Genomic DNA, 22477 nt, shown 5'->3' on the forward strand with positions numbered 1-22477 from the left:
TGCCGAATGTCCGGGAATTCAAGTGAAGACACTGAGCGCTGACCCTCGGATCTCGCAAGGTGCGGGTCACTGGTGACCTAGAGCAGGGCATTTTCTGGGGTATTAAGGTCAGAAGCTTGATCAGGGTTGTTTTCAGAAAGAATGTGAGGAGAAGATTTTGAAAGAGCCAATAGGGTAATGCTTCCATGGGGTTTACTGCAAAGAAGAGCTAAGTAACAGGGAGGGAGCTGAGAAGGGCGGCAGATCGGAGCATACTCTAAGATGGAAGTAAAAACCTGCATGCGTACATGCAGATGGCAACGATCCAGAAAAGAGGGGTGAAAGCATGATAATGGAGGAGAGAGGAGTGGGAAGCGCTGGTAGGCAGTGTTCTCAAAGAGGTGGAGGCGACAGATATGATAAAGCAGAAGGGTCAGCTCTGGAGAGGAGTGTGAAGGTTTAAGGAAGTGTGCAAGGCAGAGCCTGCTGAGGGCAGATGCGGACAGATGGGGGTGCTGCGATGGGAGTCAGCAGAAGTTCTCACAGGTGCATTTTTAGCGATATGCCTGCTTCTTTATCCTGATAATGCAGAACTGGTTTTTCCCGCCACATAATTGGAAGGGAAATCTCGCCAGTAACCCCTAACCCCATGAAGTATCATGTTAACAATCATACTTGCCTGGCATTCTTAAGATAACTGAATTAATTATGTTGTTAGTATCATTTTGTTTTGGGGTGGTTTCCATGTTTTATGCTGCTGTGTCATCATGATGTACCTGATAAAAAATCTCAAGAGTTTTACAATCTTGCACAATACGTAAAAGTTATCATCTTTCCAGTTTTTAAACTCATTTTTAAAATCGATGTGACTTTCAGTAGTTTTATTAAAGGTGTGCCAGAATCATACATCTGAAAATAATGTATAAAGAATCACCCTTGTTAAGCATTTCCCTTTAACAAGATCAAATGATAACTTCTAATAGTTCTGTTAGAGATTAAATTTCTTCTTTATAAAATATGTTTTAAATATTTACGTATGTCATTTGGGGATTATTTTTCAGCCAAAACAATCTGATGTTTTGGGAAAATGTAATGATATAATTCCAGAAATGAATTAGGAACTTAAATGAGAGTCAGTATGTATCAACAAAGTTTTTCTCACTTACTGTTAAATTTTCAATTTTTTTGAATATAAATTACAATGCAACTTGAAAGCATAATTTCTATAGTTCTTAAACTCACAAGGTATGGCAAAATGGCAAAACAAGACAATGAAATTGCTTTCTTAACAGGAACAGAATGGAGAAAATGCTGAAAGTCTCAACAATATGGGGTTCAATAGAAAAGGACTTTGTTAAGACAAACATGAAAAAAGGAGAGATTTCATCTGGATCTTTTGCGGGGAGGTGATAAATAATAAATTACTGATTAGGCTAAACTCCACTTGAACTAAAGATTGTTTTAAAAAAGCAACAAAAACTAGAGGATAATTTTTAATTCTTTCTTTAAAATGCTACTGTTTTTTTCCTAGAATGCATCTTTTGAGTTTTCCACTCAGATTGTGAATTTGGTCCAATAGGATGGAAAAGGATAGGATGGACCTTCACAAGTACTAGATTCTAGTTTAAATGTGAATTTGAGAAAAGCACAATTTATTTATCACAAAGATGACAGCTCCTTTCTCTGGACAGTCATAGGTCCCCTAAAAGATGATACCAGTTTTTACAGAGGAGAGAAAGGAGGACTCCCTCTAAGGTGTGAGTAGACGCTACCAGGATCAGTGTGGTCAGAGGGAGGGATATCCTTCAAAGTTGGGATTGTCCAGATGTAGAATCAGCATCCTTTGTGGCCAGGAGTCACTAAGCATTTAGCCTGGCTTTCAAGTAAGGGACTTTGACTGTGGTTGATGAATGCAAGTGGCCATCTCCAATTCTAACTCTGAGATTATGAAAGCTTTGGATATGTCACTAACTCCGGGTATTTAAAGTCAGGCAAATTAACTAAACGTTTCAGATCCTTTAGTTTCCTTATGCTAGAGGAGGTCAAAAACACTTACGTCTTCACAGTGTTGAATTCTCTAGGTTCTCAAATAGGCAGGATACGTCTACATTATCCAGGGCATATAAGCAATGAATAAAATTCACTGTTTATATCCCTTCAGAACATTTAAGCTTTAATAGGGAAGGCAGACTACAAAATTAGTGTTTCCTTGGGGGAGATTTTGATGAAGTTAAAATTTCTTTTATTTACATTTCTTATACAAAATAACATGCTAAATGCATGGGTATGGGAGTCTAAAAATGGGCTGCTATTGATTTATTAAGCCAAAATTTGTCTTGGAATAACATGTCACAAATCCATGTCATTAATGTGCTCCCGACACACAGTATTAAATCCACGGAGGTTACAAGAAACAGCGGTAAAGAGTGCACACCCACCTCAAGGTCTGTGAAAAGCGTGTGATTGTTCTGAAGTATGGCATACATGCAGTGTGCTACAGTGACCGCATGCTTCCAGTTGTGATAAGGAACCCGCCGATAGTTCTTCTTCACAGACATAATAAAACGACACAACTTTTCAAGCTCAAAGCTGCATGGAAAAGAAATTGTTATGACCGAAACCAGTAGAGAAGCACTATGTTGTAGAACTCCCTAGTTTAGGTACACATATGTCTGTACCCTTACACATTTGCAACTCTAAAGATTTCCACCCTGACTGAATCCATGAGCACTGGAAACTCATTCACCAGTTCCTTTCCAGTTCTTAGCCAACAAGAAGTAAGAGAATAAAGACTCTTTTATGGTATCTGTTGTGATACAGTAACTGTCCCACCAGCAAGAAAATATCAGTATTAGTACACAGTCACCCGTCACCAGCCCTCATGCTCTTCTTTAGTTTTAAGTTCATTTCCTAAACCCCACGGTGCTCAAAAGACAACAACACGGCACCATCTTGCTAAAGGGTATTTTGAGCTAATATTTTCCAAAAAGAATATTCAGACTTGCAAACTGCAAATATGTATATCATGAGACTTTTCTAGAGTTACTATACTTTCAAAGTAATTCCAAAGTATTAAGTTTTATTATACACTCACATTATTAAGTCCCAAATGAATATATCCAAATACTGACACAGCGTATAAAATAATATGATGTATATTTTAATACATATATTGTTATACTATATTTTTATATATTTTATATTATTATGTACTTATTTAAGACCCTACAAACTCTCAAAATAGACTTGAGACAGCTTAAAACAATAGCATATATAAAACAAGGCTTTCTAAAATACCAAGGAGGTCAAGAATTCATAAAAACTTAAAAATATGTAACCTGTGTTTTTCTCCACTGAAAATTTTCAAATGTCTTTGAAGTATAAGGTATGGCATTTTAAGAATTCCAACTGGTCAAACTCTCAACTGCATTCTGAGAATTAACTGGAGTTAGGTATCCTATGCTCATCCTTTTGAAACACTAATTTACAAAAAGTCACAGATAGAAAAGACACAGACTTCAAGAAAAATGACAATTTAGTTCTAGAGAAACTAAGAGGCTCTATAAGACATTTAATTCCTAAATGAGTAAAAAAGAGCAAAATAAAACTATTCCTTGCGATTAAACATTGTGTGTTTACACTGAAAAGGATCAGATATAAAGTCAGGAAAGGCCTCTAGGACAGGCCAAAGTGGGTGGGGAAAAGATTTGCAATGAAATGGTGCCATAATCAAATTACTGACAAAGTATCACACTTTGAATAAGAAGACATGTTTCTTTTCAATCTATTCTAATAGATATATGACATTAGGTTGAAAGTTGATGTTAAATTTACACATGGTATTCTAAACATTTATTATTATTATTATTATTATACTTTAAGTTCTGGGGTCCATGTGCAGAACGTGCAGGTTTGTTACATAGGTATACACGTGCCATGATGGCTTGCTGCACCCATCAACCCTTCATCTACATTTGCTATTTCTCCTAATGCTATCCCTCCCTTAGCCTCCCATCCCCCAACAGGCCCCAGTGTGATGTTCCCCTCCCTGTGTCCACATGTTCTCACTGTTCAACTCCCACTTATGAGAGAGAACATGTTGTTTGGTTTTCTGTGCTTGTGTTAATATGCTGAGAATGATGGTTTCCAGCTTCATCCATGTCCCTGCAAAGGACATGAATTCATCCTTTTTTATGGCTGCACAGTATTCCATGGTGTATATGTGCCACATTTTCTTTATCCAGTCTATCATTGATGGGCATTTGGGTTGGTTCCAAGTCTTTGCTATTATGAACAGTGCCACAATAAACATATGTGTGCACATGTCTTTATAGTAGAATGATTTATAATCCTTTGGGTATATACCCAGTAACAGGATTGCTGGGTCAAATGGTATTTCTAGTTCTAGATCCTTGAGGAATCACCATACTGTTTTCTACAATGGTTGAACTAATTTACATTCACACCAACAGGTAAAAGCATTCCTATTTCTCCACATCCTCTCCAGCATCTGTTGTTTCCTGACTCTTTAATGATCGCCATACTAACTGGCGTGAGATGGTATCTCATTGTGGTTTTGATTTGCGTTTCTCTAATGACCAGTGATGATGAGATTTTTTTCATATGTTTGTCAGCTGTATAAAATTCTTTTTTTTTTCAGACAGAGTCTCGCTCTGTCGCCCAGGCTGGAGTGCAGTGGCGCAATCTCGGCTCACTGCAAGCTCTGCCTCCCACGTTCACGCCATTCTCCTGCCTCAGCCTCCAGAGTAGCTGGGACTACAGGCGCCCACCACCACGCCCGGCTAATTTTTTTTGTATTTTTAGTAGAGACGGGGTTTCACTGTGGTCTCGATCACCTGACCTCGTGATCCGCCCGCCTCAGCCTCCCAAAGTGCTGGGATTACAAGCGTGAGCCACCGCGCCCGGCCTAAAATTCTTGTCAGTAGTAACCCCTGTCTCTTTCAGTTACGCAGCCAAAAGAAATTCTAGCCTCCGTTTTTATGAAAGATTTTTATATTTTTTAACCAGGCTACAACCATGTTGCTAGAGCCCCTACAGAGAATCTGAAAAGGCTGTGTATTTGTATAATAATCTCAGCTCTTTTTTATTGGAATATTTAGAAAAAAAGTAATTTATATATGCAATATTTAAAAATAATTATAAACAAAGATGGTGGTGAGGCATATATGTAGAAGGAGGAAGAGGTCATGTCACCCAATATTTCAAAAAGTAAATTTTAAAGTCATTCATACCAGGATGTCCCACAGGACCGATGAACCATGTAGACAAAAATTCCAGGCCACATGTTTTCAAAAGGACCAATGTCAAAGTGGAATCTGAAATTTTAAAAGGGCAGTTTATCATTAAATGTAATTAGAATAAACACAGTAAGTAAAGAAAAGCATTTAACTTTTTTGTACCAAGGAGCTAAAAAGACACTGGGAGCTCAGCCATCCCTTTTCCTGCCTTCTCAGCCACATCGCTGTTACTGAAAGATTTCCAGGAAGAAATTCAACATATCTAGTCCAATATTTGAGTCATTGATTCATTTTCTATTAATCTGTTTAAAAATATGCTTCATTTGTTGTCAGAGAAATAAAAAGTACCAAAAGGTATATTACAAATATTAGATAAATATGAAATCATAGAAAAGGGGGGAAAAGTCTTTTCAGAAGTATTTTTGCAGTTGAAATTGTTCTATCTCCTATTTTAACTGAGATAACAATTTCACTAATAGAAACACCAAAGTTATTACCTATTTTTCATTTGCTAATTTAGTTACCAACATTAGACTTGAATAAACAGTATAGTATAATATTTACTATAATTTCAATTGTAAGGCAAATATTAGCTCTAAGTCACTTCTGAAGTTTTCCTCTGTAGATAGTGTTGGCTTACACTTACAATGAACATACAAATTATCATAGGCCCTACCCTCTAGTAACTTAAATATATTAACATAGGATTAAAAAACACAGTATGAGAGTCAAACTATGACAGAATTCTTGAATTCAATTTGGAAGTTTAAATTTATCTGAAAATGAGAACTGTTTGATATCTTACGTTAAATGCCATTTTGAGTGTTAAATATTAAATGGTATAAAGTATGCAACAGACTAATGAGAAATGCTAACATTTAGGTTGACTCATTTTAAAACTGAGTTCAGGTTTTCTTTTTTAAGGTAATGAGATCTGGCCTTTATTTCCAAATCCTATCATAATATCTGGAATCACTTCAGAAGGAGAAAATGGTAACACATGAAACTCCACATGTAATATGTGTATAATAATTGTGACTCTAATTCTATAATGTCTCACTTTAAGTTCAATTCAATTAAAAATGGTTCCTGAAGAAACTGACAGAGCAACATACTTACAATTCAATTTCTTTGCAGAGACGCACGGGAAGGGTGAATTGCATGAGGCCTTGCCACTCTTCTGCAGTACAAATGCTATGGTAGGACAGCTTTTCCATTGTTACCCGGTAAATGCACTCTGAGTGGCGAATTCTATGATACATCTAGAAGGCAAATCAAAAAAAAAAAAAAAAAAACCCAAATTAAAAGAATGTTTAAACTGTTTTGTCACTGAAGTTCAGAATTTGGTATTAAAGAATCAGAATGAGAATTAAAACCAAAGTGGATTTATTATTATCCATATTTCCGTATACACTGGGATGTGCACACATGACTTTGCAGATTCAAAAGAAATGATTTTTTTAAAAAATGATATCTCTGCTTTGAAAGTTTTTATCAGACATTATCTCTGGGTAATGAGATTACTTGGCATTTGTCTTCTTTAAAATGCTCTGTATTTCCGCATTTTTAAATAAAAATTAAACACATTCATTTTATTATGAGAAAATGAATATTAGTACTTTTAAAGATCATCGTAAGGTCTAAGGTATTTCTCAATCTGTTACAACAAAAACTTTAATTACTGCATTTCACCTGTACATCAAATTCAACTTCCTTGGGAAGGTTTTATCATCATTTCCTTCTCTGGTTTTTAGTCTTGACTGTATATTTTTACCATTCTTAACAGGACTGAATTTGGGGTGTTATTGGTGTTCCAGCAATGAATTCAAATGAGTATCACAGGTTTGCATTCGTCAGTCATAGACTGTGTTTATAGAGTGAGCATATAAATTGGTAATTACATTAATCGAAAATGGATAGGTACATTTTGCCATCCTATCAAGTTGAAATCTTGTGTATCTGTATCTGTGTGCAAATGTTTTACAAATAATTATAAATTAATATGTGAGATGAAACAAAAACATGCAGTGGAGACAAAGGAATGGGTCAGTACTTATACTTGTGAATTATTAAATAGGTGAGATTAGGAACCGTCTAAAGTAAATTAATACTGAAAACGTGGTGACAAGCTAGAGTAGCTTTTGTAACATTTTGCATTTTTAAAATAACATTTTCTACAGGATAGTTCACCATCTATAGGTAAGACTATCCAGTCTACATAAAAATGTAAATGAAGGCTGGGCAAGGTCGCGCACCCTTGTAATCCCAGCACTTTTGGACACCCAGGTAGGTGGATCATCTGAGGTTAGGAGTTCAAGACCAGCCTGGCCAACATGGCAAAAGCCTGTGTCTACTAAAAAATAGAAAAATCAGCTGGGTGCACGCCTGTATCTCAGCTACTTGGGAGGCTGAGACAGGAGAATCGCTTGAACATGGGAGGTGGCGATTGCAGTGAGCGAAGATGGCGCCATTGCACTCTAGCCTGGGCAACAACAGTGAAACTCCATCTCAAAAAAAAAAAAAAAAAAAAAGAATGAAGCTAAATGGGTCAAGAGTAAAGATACTTTATTTCATAATTTAAAAATATTTAGCTTCCTTCTTGGTGATCTCAAAGTCCTCTTGGTCCACACATTACTAAAATGTTTGATTGTGAAAACCTTATCAGTAAACAAATTGTGGCAATACAAACCCAATGAATGAATACACAGTAATTGTGTGCACACAAACTGTGTTCATGTATTATCTATATACATAGAAATCAAAAACATTAAAATTAAGTGGGTATATTTTTAAATATTTTATTTACTAAAATAAGTCTTTGTTCTTACTAAAAATTACATATTTTTAAATGAAAGTACTATATTTAAATGTTATTAATCATCAAATGCTTTCTTTAATACTTCTGGAGATGATTTCAGGGATGGTTCACTTTAATTTATTTCAGTATTTAGATTTTCAGTTATACTATTTGAGAAAAGTATTCCTTAAGAAGTATGTCGATCCAAATGGAATAAAGGTTGTATTGGCTGTGGCTAATGCCTGTAATCCCAGCACTTTGGGAGGCAGAGGCAGGCAGCAAGACTAGCCTGGCCAACATGGCGAAACCCTGTCTCTACTAAAAACACAAAAAAATTAGCCAGGCACGGTGGCACACACCTGTAATCCTAGCTACTGGGGAGGCTGAGGCATGAGAATCATTTGAACCAGGGAGGCAAGAGGTGGAGGTTTCAGTGAGCTGAGATTGCACTACTACACTTCAGCCTGGGCGATACAGCAAGACACTCTCTCTCTCTCTCTCTCTCTCTCTCAAAAAAAAAAAAAGGTTGTATTGGCTATTCTTAAACATTACACTTATATTTGTTTCCTAACTACTAATATGTTGGTTGAAATTCAAATGCATTTCCATTTTTATGTCAATCAGTTGACCCTGCAAACTAATCAGCCACGTTTTCATATATTATCAAAATGGGTTCAAAATCAATGAAAACTCTTTGTGGAGAAGATTTGTATCAGTTAAAACCTGCTTCATAAAACAAAATCATTAAAATTCAATTTTAAAGGTAGAGAGAAGGAAAGGGGGAATAAAGAACAGATTAAACACACAGAAAACAAATGGCAAGATGGTGGATTTACACCTAAACATAAAATGTGAATGGTCTCAACATCATGATTAGAAGTCAAAGACTGTCAGATTGAATAAAAAAAGTATCGGCCAACTATACACTGCTTACAAGAATTCTACCTGAACTATAAAGACATAGAGTAAAATTAAAATGATGGAAAAGATATCCTATTTAATACCAGTCAAAAGAAAGTTACAACTTTATTAATAATAACAGGCAAGGTTGATTTCAGAACAAAGATTATTACTAGGAATAAAGAAAATCATTTCAGATAACAAAAGGGTCAGGTCATCACAAGGATATAACGACCCTAAGTATTACACTACCTAATAAGATAGTTTTGGTATACATGAAGCAAACAATGACAGAACTGCAAAAAAACCAGACAAATAGAAAAATCCACAATTATAGTTAGAGATTTCACACCACCCTTTGAACTGAACTACTCATATATCAACCCAATCGAAATCCCAGTAGGCTTTTCTATAGGAAATTAAAAGCTGATTCTATAATTAATATGTCAATTCAAAGGACCTAGAATAGCCAAAATAACTCTGAAAACAAAGAATGAAGTTGAAGAAATTATACTGCCTAAATCCAATACTTATGATAAAGTTATAGTAACTAAAGCAGTGTGGTAGTGGCATCAAGGGGCACAAACAGATCAGTGGAACTAAATACAGAAAAAGGACCACACACACAGCTGATTTTCAGCAAGTCTGCAAAGGCGAGGCCGTAAAGAAAGGATAATGGATTCAGCAAGTGGTGTTGCAACAACCAAATATCTAAGAGCAATACATAAATAAATAAATAAAAACTTTGACCCTTACCTTGTACCATATACAAATATTTACTCAAAAGGAATATAGACTTAACTATAGAACCTAAAACTATAAAACTTCTAGAAAAAAAAAACAGAGGAGAAATGTCTTAATGACCTTAGGTTAGGCAAGTATTTCTTCAATACAATGTTAAACATCATAATAAAAGGATAAACTGATCAACTGGACTTCTTCAGAGTTTAAAACTTTTGCTCTTAGAAAGAAGCCATTAAGAGAATGAAAAGACAGGCCAAAGACTGGGAGCAAATATTTACAAATAATCTATCTGATAAATGAAAATGACTTGTATCCAGAATATATAAAGAGCTACTGAAAATCAATAAGAAAACAAACCACCACAAACAAAAGATGGACAAAAGATTTGAGAAGACACTTCACCAAAGATGGTGTACAGATGACAAATACAGAAGAACTGGAACACATACCGTGATTTACGGAATGTAAAAGAGTACAATCACTTTGGTAAACAGTTTGACAGTCTCTTAAACAGTTACAGACCCCTCCCACGTTACCCACCACTGCACACATAAATCTTTACCCAAGTGAGATGAAAGTCTATGGCCACTTAAAGGCTTGTGCCCAACCTGTTTGCTGTAGCTTTAGTGTAATAGCCAAAAACTGGAAATCACTCAAATATCTATCAACAAGTAAATAAATTAGTTATGGTATGTCCATACAATAAACTACTACTAAGTAATAAAGAGGAATTAACTGTTTACATACACAACACCACTAATGAATCACAAAATTATGTTAAGTGAAAAAAGCCAAATAATACAGATTATATAATTCCCTTTATACAAAATAATTCTAGAAAATGCAAAGTAATTTATAGTGACAGAAAGCAAATCAATGGTCACCTGAAGATGAGAAGGGTCAAAAGGAAGGGATTACTAAGGCTATATTTATTATCTTGATTATGTCGACGGTTTAATGGGTATGTGTGTATACTAAGTTGTATACTTTAAACAGTTGTACGTTATTGTGTATCAATAAACCTCAGTGAAACTATTTTAAAAGTTTCTGCTCTGTCTTTTTGAGGGTATAGATGTCACAATTTGTATACATGACATATAAATTTCAGCAAAAAAGTCACATGACAATGAAAATGCTGGCAAAGATCTGTTTTCAAAGTGTTCTCTTCATAGCATGAATTTCTTTGGAAAGCAATTATTTTTTCATTCAGTGTTAATGTCACTGGAAACTTGAGGGTTCAGATTAAATGTTATTTCTCTGAATGTATCATCTAAATACTTTCATTTGTCATTAGAAGAAGTTAGCAAATTTGGAATCTTTGTCTTTTTATGAAAGAAGCATGTATACCTAATTTATTAAATGAACAACTGTACCAAGTATTTTGCTGCAAACGGCAAATCTGTGGGTAGCACAAACGAAAACGCATGAACATTTTGAAATCATCTTCATAACTGTGATTTTTTTTCCAATTGATTAAATAATCCTCCTTAGTAAAGTTGAGAAAGGTTTAGAAGCGTAGGCTGGACACTGCTGTCACCTTTTCCTAGCTGCACAAGGCCCACTCTGTGAGAGGAGACTGTTTCCTGGACAAGACATGACCTTCTAGTGCATGAACTTTCTGAAAGCCCCATCCATGTATTAACAATCAACAAAAATATTCTTTAATATTATTTACCCAAAAACATATCAAGACCCAAGTTCTCACATTTTCCTCATATATGTTAATGGAATGTCACTTGCTTTCCACTTTAGAGATAATAGCGTAGATTCTGCTAGGGAAGTGAACAATCCACAGGATTTACTCAGTATTTACTGTAAATTGGTATTACCTGTAATTCAGTGCAATTCTATGGTAAAGATGTTAGTTAAGAGTAACTATACTAGGCAGTAAACTAACTGCTACTCTAGTCATTCACCCTATTGAGCGCTTATGCCAGGCAGTATGCTAAGTGTTTTGTATGCATTATTTCATGTAGGTCTCACAAAACTATAAGATTCCTTTTGTTGTCATTTTATATGTTTATGACCTAAAATTAGAATAAATTTTATTTCTATTATTTTTATAATTTTTGATATCAATATATTGAAAATACGTAAAAATTTAAATTAAAATTTTTAGTCATTTATTTTTATATTTGTAATCCGTGTAGGTAAATAACACTAATTACAAGATAAAATTAAAATCACAGCACAAAATAATTAGTTTTAGAAAATTTTATGTTTACTTCCCATTTTCTAAATGACCTTTAATATGAATAGTAGAAAATAATATAATCTAGGATTATTAGTAGATGATTTTATCATATTCATGCAAATTACTGAAGGTAGAAAACTATGTTGTCTTTCTAAGTGCATTTTGCATAAATTATTTGCCTATAACACTGCGTAAATAATCTTGGAGTCACTGCCCAAGTAGAAGAGAATTCTAGCAGAAAAAACTGCTGTTTGTCTAAAACTGAAATATATTTTGATGGCCTATCAGTCTTCGGCACGAGGATATTGAAAAGATGTATGTGCTAAAAAAACAAAACAATAAAGACAACCTGGAAACAGGACTGTAAGAGCATATCTACCATACATTAAAAATACATTCATTCGCATTTTATAAAATGGCATTCCTACTCAACTGGCATACAAAAATATTTAATTAGTGATTATTCAGAATGTTGTTCTTGGGGCCTATTTACACAATCACCCTCATTACACTTAGAAGTGACTGTGTCTATGAGACACCCTAATATTTGTAATTAATGTTCATAGTAAACCTAGAGTCACTTCAGGGTCAGGCAACTCTTAGAAATCTAAACTCTAGAATCATCTACTTGGAACAAATCTCTTGTCCATCATTTACTAATTGTATACATTTAGGCTAATCACTTAATTCTCTGTTCCCAAGGATCTCATCTGTAGACTAAGGACACTGTAGTACTTAGACAACAATGTAAAGTTCAATGGAATAACACTGGGAAAGGCTAAGAACAAGCACTGGCCAGTGACTGTGAAGCTGATATCTTAGATGGATATCAGCACTGTGTTGCCACACCATTTGGCTCTTTTGTTTGATTTTGGTGATAAGAAGAGAGTCTACTTTTCTGTTGTGGCAGTGGTGCACTGAACTGGCTTGCAAGAGCCAATTATGCACATTTCTTCCCAACTCTGCATTCACTATGGCACATGGGTAGCTTGAAATTGTCCATATTGAGGGAATGTACACCAGAGAAACAGGGAAACACACAAATCAGGACCATTCTGTTTTTAGGGAGGTTGCTGTTAAACATTTACTGCACACCACCTGGTATTCTTTAAGATACAAGTAGTTTAACTTTGTGAACGCTTGAGATATAATAATTGTCCTACCATTATAAATTGTGCACTCTTTTCCCCTATTTAATTTACATTTAAAATTGAATTGACAAAATACTTATTAAACTACATATTTTATATATGTTTGTCAATAGCATTAAATAATATCATTAGTCAAATTAAATTGATTCTCTAAGCAAGTCCTAAAATCAAATACGTACTCCACATACATATGGGGAACACTGAATAAGATACCTGTTACTACCCTTCTACTCTACACTGCCATGAGATCCACTTTTTTAGCTCCCGTAAGTGAGTCAGACATGTGATATTTGCCTTTTTGTGCCTGGATAATTTTATTTAACCTAATGACCTTCAGTTTCATCCATGCTGCTGCAAGTTACATGATTTCATTCCTTTTTACGGCTGAATAATGTTCCATTGTGTATAATGTTGGTTAAGGGGTACAAAAATACAGTTGGATAAAAGGAATATGTTCTATTGTTTGATAGTACACTAGGAAAATTACACTTAACAATAATTTATTGTGTATTTCAAAATAGCTAGAAGATTCATAATGGTCTCAAAACAAAATATAAATATCTGAGGTGACAGATACCTCTGTAACACTGATATGATTAACACAGTCACAGGTATCAAACTATTCTACATACTCCCAAAATATGTACAACTATTATAAATCAATAAAAAGGAAATGCTGTGCTGTTTATTTCATAGCATAGAGCAGTGCTGCAGCAGACTAAAGAAATAACAGACCCATCACAGGGTGTGGCTTGAGGCTCCCGGATGTGAAGGGAAGGTCCATGCAGGATAAGACTTCCCTGTGGCTGCATGAGAAGAGGAGCTGAACTGAGAATTCCATAAGCAAAAAAGAAGCCTTGTCTCTACTTGGGGCTATGAGTAGAAAATAAATAGTCTCCATCCATTAAGAATATGGAAATCAAGCCTGAACATATGTAGTTGTAGTTTCCAAATTTATCCTAACATATTGCAGGAATTTCAAGCCAAAAACTTAACAGAAACAAAAACGTGGACCCAGATCACTGAAAGCCTGGGACATATGGAAAACATTACATATATCTGAGCATGAGGGTCTCTCACAAGGGAGCTAATCTGAGACAAATTTGGGTAGGTAAACAAGTAAACGATGGCACAAAAAAAAATCTAAGAATAGAAAGATCAATAGATATTAGTATCCTTTACGGATTGAGCTAATGAAAAACACTTATTGAGAGATTTAAAATACACTGCTGCAAAAATACAGCATTTGGTATGTGACTTACCATGCTTGCACAACTATTCTAGTTTATGGAAACCACAGTACCAAAATGCAAAAACAAAACAAAACAAAAACTACAAAGATTTATTTCTGTTTCTTTCTTGGTAGAGTTATATCTTTGACCTAATTGTGGGTGGAAGTATTTAAAACACTTTCTTAAAGACAGGCCCAAGCACCTACTGTCTATGGCACCATAGAGAGTTCTTTCATGCTGAGGATTGCAAAGGTGACAATAGTTTTCTTTAACGTGTTTCAGTGGATTTGAAAGCACTGGGAACAAATGTTAAAAAAATATTTGTGTGTATTATGTTCCTGTGAAATAAGAGACAGCTGAATTCAGGAGAAAGTAGGGGCACTGGAAAAATGACTCTCCAGCTGTGTGCCCCAAATGCACCTCAGTGTATGGAAAACAACTGGTGTCCTAAGGTAGGAATACTGACTTCTCTCTTCCTCTGTAAGCTTAGAAGTTCCTTCTTAGGGCAGACATAAAAGGTACCTCTACAGGCTCTTCCTTGCTATTTTCCAGTAAATAAATGAAGCAAATCAAATTTTAATGAAAAGCAACTTAGCCTGTGGAAACAACAAACCAGCTATATATTTAACAATGAACTGAAATTTTGTAAAACTGGCTGCAATGATAATTGATAAAATATAATGACTAATGTGAAAACAAAGGATGCAACACTGAATGTCTGCTATGGACGATGCACTGTTCTAAGAGTTTATTCATATGGACTACGCACTGTTCTAAGAATTTATTCACATATCTCATTTTGCCCTAACAATAATCCTGGGGAATCAGTATTGTTTCCGTTTATCTGTTGAGGGAACTAAGGCTCAAGAACATAAGCTGACTTCCCCAAGGTCAGAATGTTGGAAAGTAATAGATCAGGTTGTAAAATGCATGTCTGCTTGATTTTAAGTTTTGAATCCTACTACACACACCTTGAGAACTCAAAAAGTAGGGAAAGAATGATTTGGAAGGGTGGAGGGCCTAGTGTCATAGCTGAAAGAGAGCTGCATCTACTGCAGAGCTGGTGTTTTTGGAAATGATACCTTTAAGGTCAAATAAAACTGGAAAATTGTCCTGTATTCAGTGCCAAAGAATATTTCAAATATATAAACATGGGACATGAAACCACCTAGGATGTAGGGTCCATTAATTCTTAATCTGTACCTAGCATCTAGGAGTGATTAATGCTTATGTGTGGAATGAATAAATGTCCATGTCAGTTATAAATTTTATAACCTTATAACCAAAAGAAGAAAAAAAGAAGACTGAACTCAGCTGAAATTAGTTATCTATAAACTTGTAGACTTGGAGAAGTATTAAACTTTTATTTTCATGTAACCCCAAAAATTCAGTTTAAGAATTGTTATTCATTAGTATCTAAGAGTATTCAAATTCAAGATGAGGGAAAAGGGTATGTGTGTGTGTGTGTGTGTGTTTCTGTGTGATCATGTCACCACTAACAGGAGATAGTTGAATTTTAGGAGATAACTTTGTGACTCAATGCATTGGTATAAGATGTATTTTTGATATTTCTTAGAAAACTTTTTCTTGGGAATATACACTACTCTTAAGGCAATAGTTCATCATCTATAATTACACATTTAATTTACATAATTCTCCTTGGAAGTTTGTCCTAAGTGTTAAAGTTGGTGTTAATCGATTCTAAACTCTTTGATTAATCCTATCTTTGCTCTACCATCTATATTACTTTATCTATGAAGTTCTGTTTTTTTTTTTTTTTTCCTGAACTTTTCCCCCTCATTTCTGAACAAAATTAACCTTACCGTCTGTGATGGTTAATTCTAAGTGTCAACTTGACTGGGTTAGAGGATGCTGGGATAGCAGGTAGAGCATGATGTCTGGGTGTTTCAGTGAGGGTATTTCTGGGAGACTGGCACTGGAATCAGTGCACTGAGTAGGGAAGATCTGCCCTTATCCAGTGCAGTAGGGCACCATGCAACTGGCTGAGGACTCAGACAGAACAGAAAGGCAAAGGGAAGGCAAAGTGTCTCTCTGTTCTAAAGCTGGGACACCTACCCTGTCCTTGAACATCAGATCTCCAGGATCTCTGGCCTTTGCAGTTTAACTTGCACCAGCTGCACCCCAGCTTCTCAAGCCTTTGGCCTCTGACTCAGGGTTACACCATCGGCTTCCCTGGTTGTGAGGCTTTCAGACTTGGACTGAGCTATGTTACTGGCTTTCCTGGTTCTCCAGCTTGCAGATAGCCTATTGGGGGACTTTTTAGCTTCCATAATCATATGAACCAATTTCCCTCCTAAGCCCTCGCTCATGTATCTATTCACCTATATATGTATCCTGTTGGTTCTGTTTCTCTGGAGAACCCTAATGCACCCTAATCCATATTTTATATATAAAATGTAAAAACACTTCGTAATAATTGTCCTCCCTGTAGGCGACCTTAGGGAAGAACAATGTCAGAGAGAAGACAGTACACTTAGTGAGCACGGGGACCAGTCTGCATGCATTCAAACCCTGGCTCTATCACGTACTTGCTACATGCCCTTGGGGAAATTATTTAAATTCTATACATCCATTTTTTTTCTTACAAAACGTGGAGATAATAATAACCACACTCATGAGATTGTTGGGAGAACATACAAAAAGAGATTTCGTATGTAAAGTGTCTAGAACAATGCCTGTCACACAATAAAGCCTTATATCAAATAAGAGTTGTTCTTATCATAGTCATCTTTATATCCACCATCTGGTATAAAAAAGATATGCAATACTTGGTGGTTGAATTCTGGAATGAATAAAGGTTCAACCACTTATTCATTTTGTCCCTAACCAACTAATTTCATTTTAATAGCAAATTTTGTTCATGCCCCTTTCATGTTAAATGTCTTTCCATCCAAAACAGAGCTAATCTGTTTTAAAAGATTTATTTTTCTAGGCAACAGATGTAACTGATATTACTGTCCTGTTAGGTTTTCTGAGGCACATTAAATGGTTTCTTTAAAATCACAGTATAAATGAGTAAATTAATTGACTTGGATTTAAAAGATGTTTTCTGTTGATAGTACTTCCAAGTACGTTAGCTCAATAAATGAAAGAGAGTTGTTGCCAATCAGAGACATTCCCCTTTAATTCAATAAAAGGAATGTATTCAAATATTTCTAAAGATGAAATAAAGAAAAATAAAGACATAATAAGCGTTAATATGGCCTATGTGCCCTGCTTCTTAGATAGGCTCTTAATCAAACAAGACCACAATAAAATATGTCGTTACATTATCGTGTTCAGTATTAGAAACAAGAATTTTCATGTACAAAACACGCTTCTATTAGGGACATCATAATTTGTTCAAGAGCAGAAATATTTGAATTCCCCAAGATTAACATAATTAAAATGACAGTAATAGTCAACAATTAAAAAGCACTTCATTCTGCACAAAGATTTTTGATATTTATGATCTTGATCATTACTAATGTACGTTCTCTAGAAAGTAGAACATTCAGGAAAAGGCAGGGAACCCACAGATGTGATTGTTTGGGACAACGCATAATACAAGGTGCTTTTCCTAATTTTCATATGATGCTTGGGAAAAAAATGCTCAAAACAGCAAAGCGAAATTGCTCAAGAACAACCTCAAGCATCTCAGTGCCAGAGTGGTGACCAGAATTCGGGTCTTGGTCATTAGCAGTAGTTTGTGGCATCAACCTTTTCAAGTGGGTAAGGTTCTAGGGATCCCACTATAAAAAAACTAGATGCTATCTTATTGAAACTAGCATAAATTTGGAGCTATTTTCTTTTATTTTTTTATTTAGATGGATGCTTTCTTCAACAAGGCAAAAAATACCATTTTAAAGAAGACATGAGAACTGGTCTTTCTGAATTGGAACAAAGTTTTGAAATAAACCCAGCCACCAGTCTTCATCAGACTGGAAGGCCAGGGAGAAGAGGGAAGAAGGAATCATTATGAAGCTGTGGACTCAAATCTCTTCTTTTTGAGTTGAAAGCACTTCAAAAATAATATAATTTTTATAAGCTTTAGTAAGGACAAAAATATACTGCAGTTGAAAACTGAGGCCAGGCGTGGTGGCTCACGCTTGTAATCCCAGCACTTTGGGAGGCCGAGGCAGGCGGATCACAACGTCAGGAGATCGAGACCATTCTGGCTAACACGGCAAAACCCCATCTCTACTAAAAATACAAAAAATGAGCCAGGTGTAGTGGTGGGTGCCTGTAGTCCCAGCTAGTCGGGAGGCTGAGGCAGGAGAATGGCGTGAACCCGGGAGGCGCAGCTTGCAGCAAGCCGAGATGGCGCCACTGCACTCCAGTTTGGGCGACAGGGCGAGACTCCGTCTCAAAAAAAAAAAAAAAAAAAAAAAAGGTAATAAATTCCACAGAGAGCTTGCAGCTGCACTGCATATATTTTCAATGTATACCTTAAAGGTAATCAGCTTTGGCTGGGTGAGGTGGCTCATGCTTGTAATCCTAGCACTTTGGGAGGCCTGGGCAGGCGGATCACCTGAGGTCAGGAGTTCAAGAATAGCCTGGCCAATGTGGTGAAACCCCATCTCTACTAAAAATACAAAAATTAGCCAGGCATGGTAACGCATGCCTGTAATCCCAGCTACTCGGGAGCCTGAGGCAGGAGAATTGCTTAAACCCGGGAGGCGGAGTTGCAGTGAGCCAAGATCACGCAATTGCATTATAGCCTGGGTGACAAACAGTGAAACTCCATCTCAGAAAGAAAAGGTAACCAGCTTTGGTCCAGTGAGGGCGACTACTTGACAGAACTGCTGCTGCATATAGTACTTGTCATTGTTGGAGAAAAGCATTGTTGTGATGGGGTCCGAAGTGTTTAGAAAAATTATAGTCATTTCCAGTATCAACTAATACTAGTTATTTTACAAAAATTTTACCCTAAATAATTTAAATAAATAATCAATGTAAAAATGGAATGCCTAGTAACTTATTCACAACTTTTCGGACGTTTATTTTTGTTCTCTGTGTGGTTTAAATATGATTAAACCCAGGTATTATGATACCACAATTAGTGACTTAGAAAAGCATTTGCACCTGCTAGTCTAGTTCTTAATTTACGTATTCTTGAAAGTACACAACAATATTTCAAGGGATACATGGACAAATGAATAAATTTTAAGATAATCAATTTCCATATTCTTAACTTTCATACATGTTCTTACTAAAAATGACTTTTTCCCACATCCCATTTTGAAACAGCCCTGTTATCAAATTGCTGTAATACAAAGGAGCAATATAAAATACTGGTATTAATGAGGGCTAATAAGGTTTTCTGAAACTTTCCTAAAATATTAAAAGTAAACTTCAGTAAATTCTCAACTGATAGCTCATTAAAATAATTTTTGGTGTCAGAATTATCAGTACTTTTTGGCATCTTAGCTCAGGTAGAATTAAGAGAAATTGTGATAATAAAACTTTATTAATGGAAGCAATTCTTACAGCTTCCTTAAAAAATAAGAGGGACAAGTTGCAGTAAGATTGATGCTGAATAGTGAGAGCCACATTTCTCACTGTAACAAAAAAGTTCCGAAGATGAAAATGAGATGGCTAGAGGGCATTCTGTGGTATTAGACCGGAGGTTAGGTATTGCAGAGAGAGAAAGAGAGAGAGAGAATTAATGGACGTAGAGATTTACGTATAAACTCTCTTGTAAAGAAGTCAGTGAGAAAGTGAGGGGAAGTTCCCGTGGAGAAACCTGCAGACATGACCTTCAAAGTGCAGAAGGTTATACAGGCTCAGTGATGAAGCACATGCCTGCTAACAGGATGCACTGAGGACACACCCGCACGTGAACTCATTGTCACAAAGAAGACCTTCATATAATCATGAGGAAACACCAGACAAATCCAAATTAAGAAATATCCTAAAAAACAACAGATGTATATGCTTTAAAAATACCCAGGTCATGAGAGACAACACTAAAGAATAGTTCCAGACGAAAGGAGACTAAAGAGGTCTGCGGATGAGATAACAGTGCAGTACTTGTGATGGGTTAGACTGTGGCCCCCTTAAAATTCATGTATTAAAGCCTAACCCCCAGTACCTTAGAATGCGGCTGTATTTAGAGATAGGGCCTTTAAAGAGGTAAGTATGGTAAGAGGAGATTTAAAGTGTGGGTCCTAATCTAATATGACGAGTGTCTTCATAAGAAGTCTAGGACACAGGCATGTATACAGAGACAGCAGAAACCATGTGAGGACACAGGCAGAAGGCAGCCATCTGCAAACCAAGGAAAGAGGCTTCAGGAGAAACACACCTTGATCTTGGACTTCCAGCCTCCAAAACTGTGAGAAAATAATTTCCTGTTGTTTAAGCCACCCAGACTGTGATGTTTATTACAGTGGCCCTAGCAAGCTAATACAGTACCAATGTTATTTTCTTGATTTTTAAATTACGCAGTGAAAAAATAAGATAAAGTCCTTGTTTTTAGAGAAAATACAAACTGAATCATTTAGGAGTTATGAGACATTACATCTGAAACATACTCTCATATAGACTGGAGAAAGATAGTATCTATGTGACAGAGAGAGAGAGAGAGACAAAGAAAGTATCAAAGCAAAAATGGCAAATATATTAACATTTGGGGAATATGGATAAAGGTATACAGGGAACTTTATTTTTGCAACTTTTGCTTTTGTCTGAAATTATTTCAAAATGAAAAGTATAAACAATTATGCTAAATCTAGTTTCATTTAACAATAAGAAAAATTCATGAACAGTTATATTAACTATTGTTGTTTTAAGACATAGGTATCTAAGAAAAAAGTTTTCAATATTTTTGTTTTTTATTTTTTGACATTTATCAAGATGTTATAATAGTTGATTTGATCACGTATGTAATAATACATAATACCGCCACAATCCAAAATGAATTTTAACACTTATTATCCATGTTTTAGACATACCCATGTATTATCTTATAAATAGAAATTATCTTAGGATAATTAATAAAATAAAGCATAAAATATATTCAACTTTTGTTGGATAACAAATACATATTCAGAGAGTAAACATAATGCCAAATTTTCTCATCCTAAGATCTTGCTATTGTGTTTTTTAATATATTATAATATGTATCAAGCTTCTATAGTACTTAAATTCCATTGGCTACATTCAAAAATGATAAAACAGTCAATATTCCGAATAAACTAGAAATTACAATCTTTGTGACTTTTAAACTAAATGAGACAAGCATAAGCTGTCAACATTATTTATGAGAGACACACAGATACTAAAAATGTTTGAAGCAAAAGTGTTTGACAGCATTCCTAGTTTATTTCTGAGGAGCTATGTAACAGTAACTGTCCCCCAAAAGGGAACCAGGAATGCGTGAGGAAAGAGGACGGGTACGCTCACAAAATAGCACAAACTGAATTAAAAACGGTTACCCTCAGTCACCAGAAGGTAAGTTTTCCCAGTGTTTGTCCCTAGGTATTCTCCTAGGTACTCTCTTCTAAAGAAGTCAGTGAGAAAGTGGGGGGAAGTTCCCGTGGAGAAACCTGCAGACGGGACCTTTCAAGTGCAGAAGGTTAATACTCCTAGGTATTCTCCACTGTTCCTATGAGTTACACGGTTACTCCTATGAAATCCAGTCCTACTCCCAAAAAAGCAGTTTCTCTAATTGATTAAGGGGGCAACTGAATGTATGTTGATTTAACTCTATGAAAAGATCACCATACCAAAATTTTCCCTAACCTCAGAATTCTAGTAATATCATTAAAGGATTACTAGAGTTTACAGAATACTCAATGTTCCATTCATCTAAAATATAACAATGTAAAAGACAGACAATAAATTCCACTATTTTTAAAGTGAGACTTGAGAATCCACATTGAACTTCATTTTACCCTTCAGTGAACATGGTACAACTTTCATGAAGACTGAGTTAACACCTAGAATGCATCTGACATGGACAACCTGGTGCCTCATTTTTTGTCACAAACAGAACTTTCCTGGTGGGTGTCAAAACATGAGCTACGACTATACTTTTGTGTAAGGATCTCGAATGCATTTGACAAACAGTCAAGGTTTAGGTAGCATTTTCTTTCTTCATTTCAGTAGATACCATTAAATATAAGACTGATGCCTGCACATTTTACATTTACAGTAACTTCATTTTTCTTCTTAACAAATTCCCACCTTGAAATAAACACTAACTACTAGGAGACTGT

The 22477-nt window shown here is 35.5% G+C and overlaps 1 protein-coding gene across 8 annotated transcripts in view; it reads right to left on the reverse strand.

Annotated features, from left to right (window-relative positions):
• Positions 1-22477, reverse strand: part of PDE10A (phosphodiesterase 10A) — a 659574-nt gene that overhangs the window by 58852 nt on the left and 578245 nt on the right. For all 8 annotated transcript variants that reach the window (XM_032162216.2, XM_032162223.2, XM_032162202.2 and 5 more), the window contains 3 exons: positions 6357-6499; positions 5232-5315; positions 2418-2568 (listed from right to left, as the gene is read on the reverse strand). In XM_032162216.2, coding sequence (XP_032018107.1) covers positions 2418-2568; positions 5232-5315; positions 6357-6499 — 378 coding nt within the window. The remainder of the gene's footprint in view (positions 1-2417; positions 2569-5231; positions 5316-6356; positions 6500-22477) is intronic.

Source organism: Hylobates moloch, unplaced genomic scaffold (assembly GCF_009828535.3).
Source record: "Hylobates moloch isolate HMO894 unplaced genomic scaffold, HMol_V3 SCAFFOLD_2, whole genome shotgun sequence".
Taxonomy (NCBI): Eukaryota; Metazoa; Chordata; class Mammalia; order Primates; family Hylobatidae; genus Hylobates; species Hylobates moloch.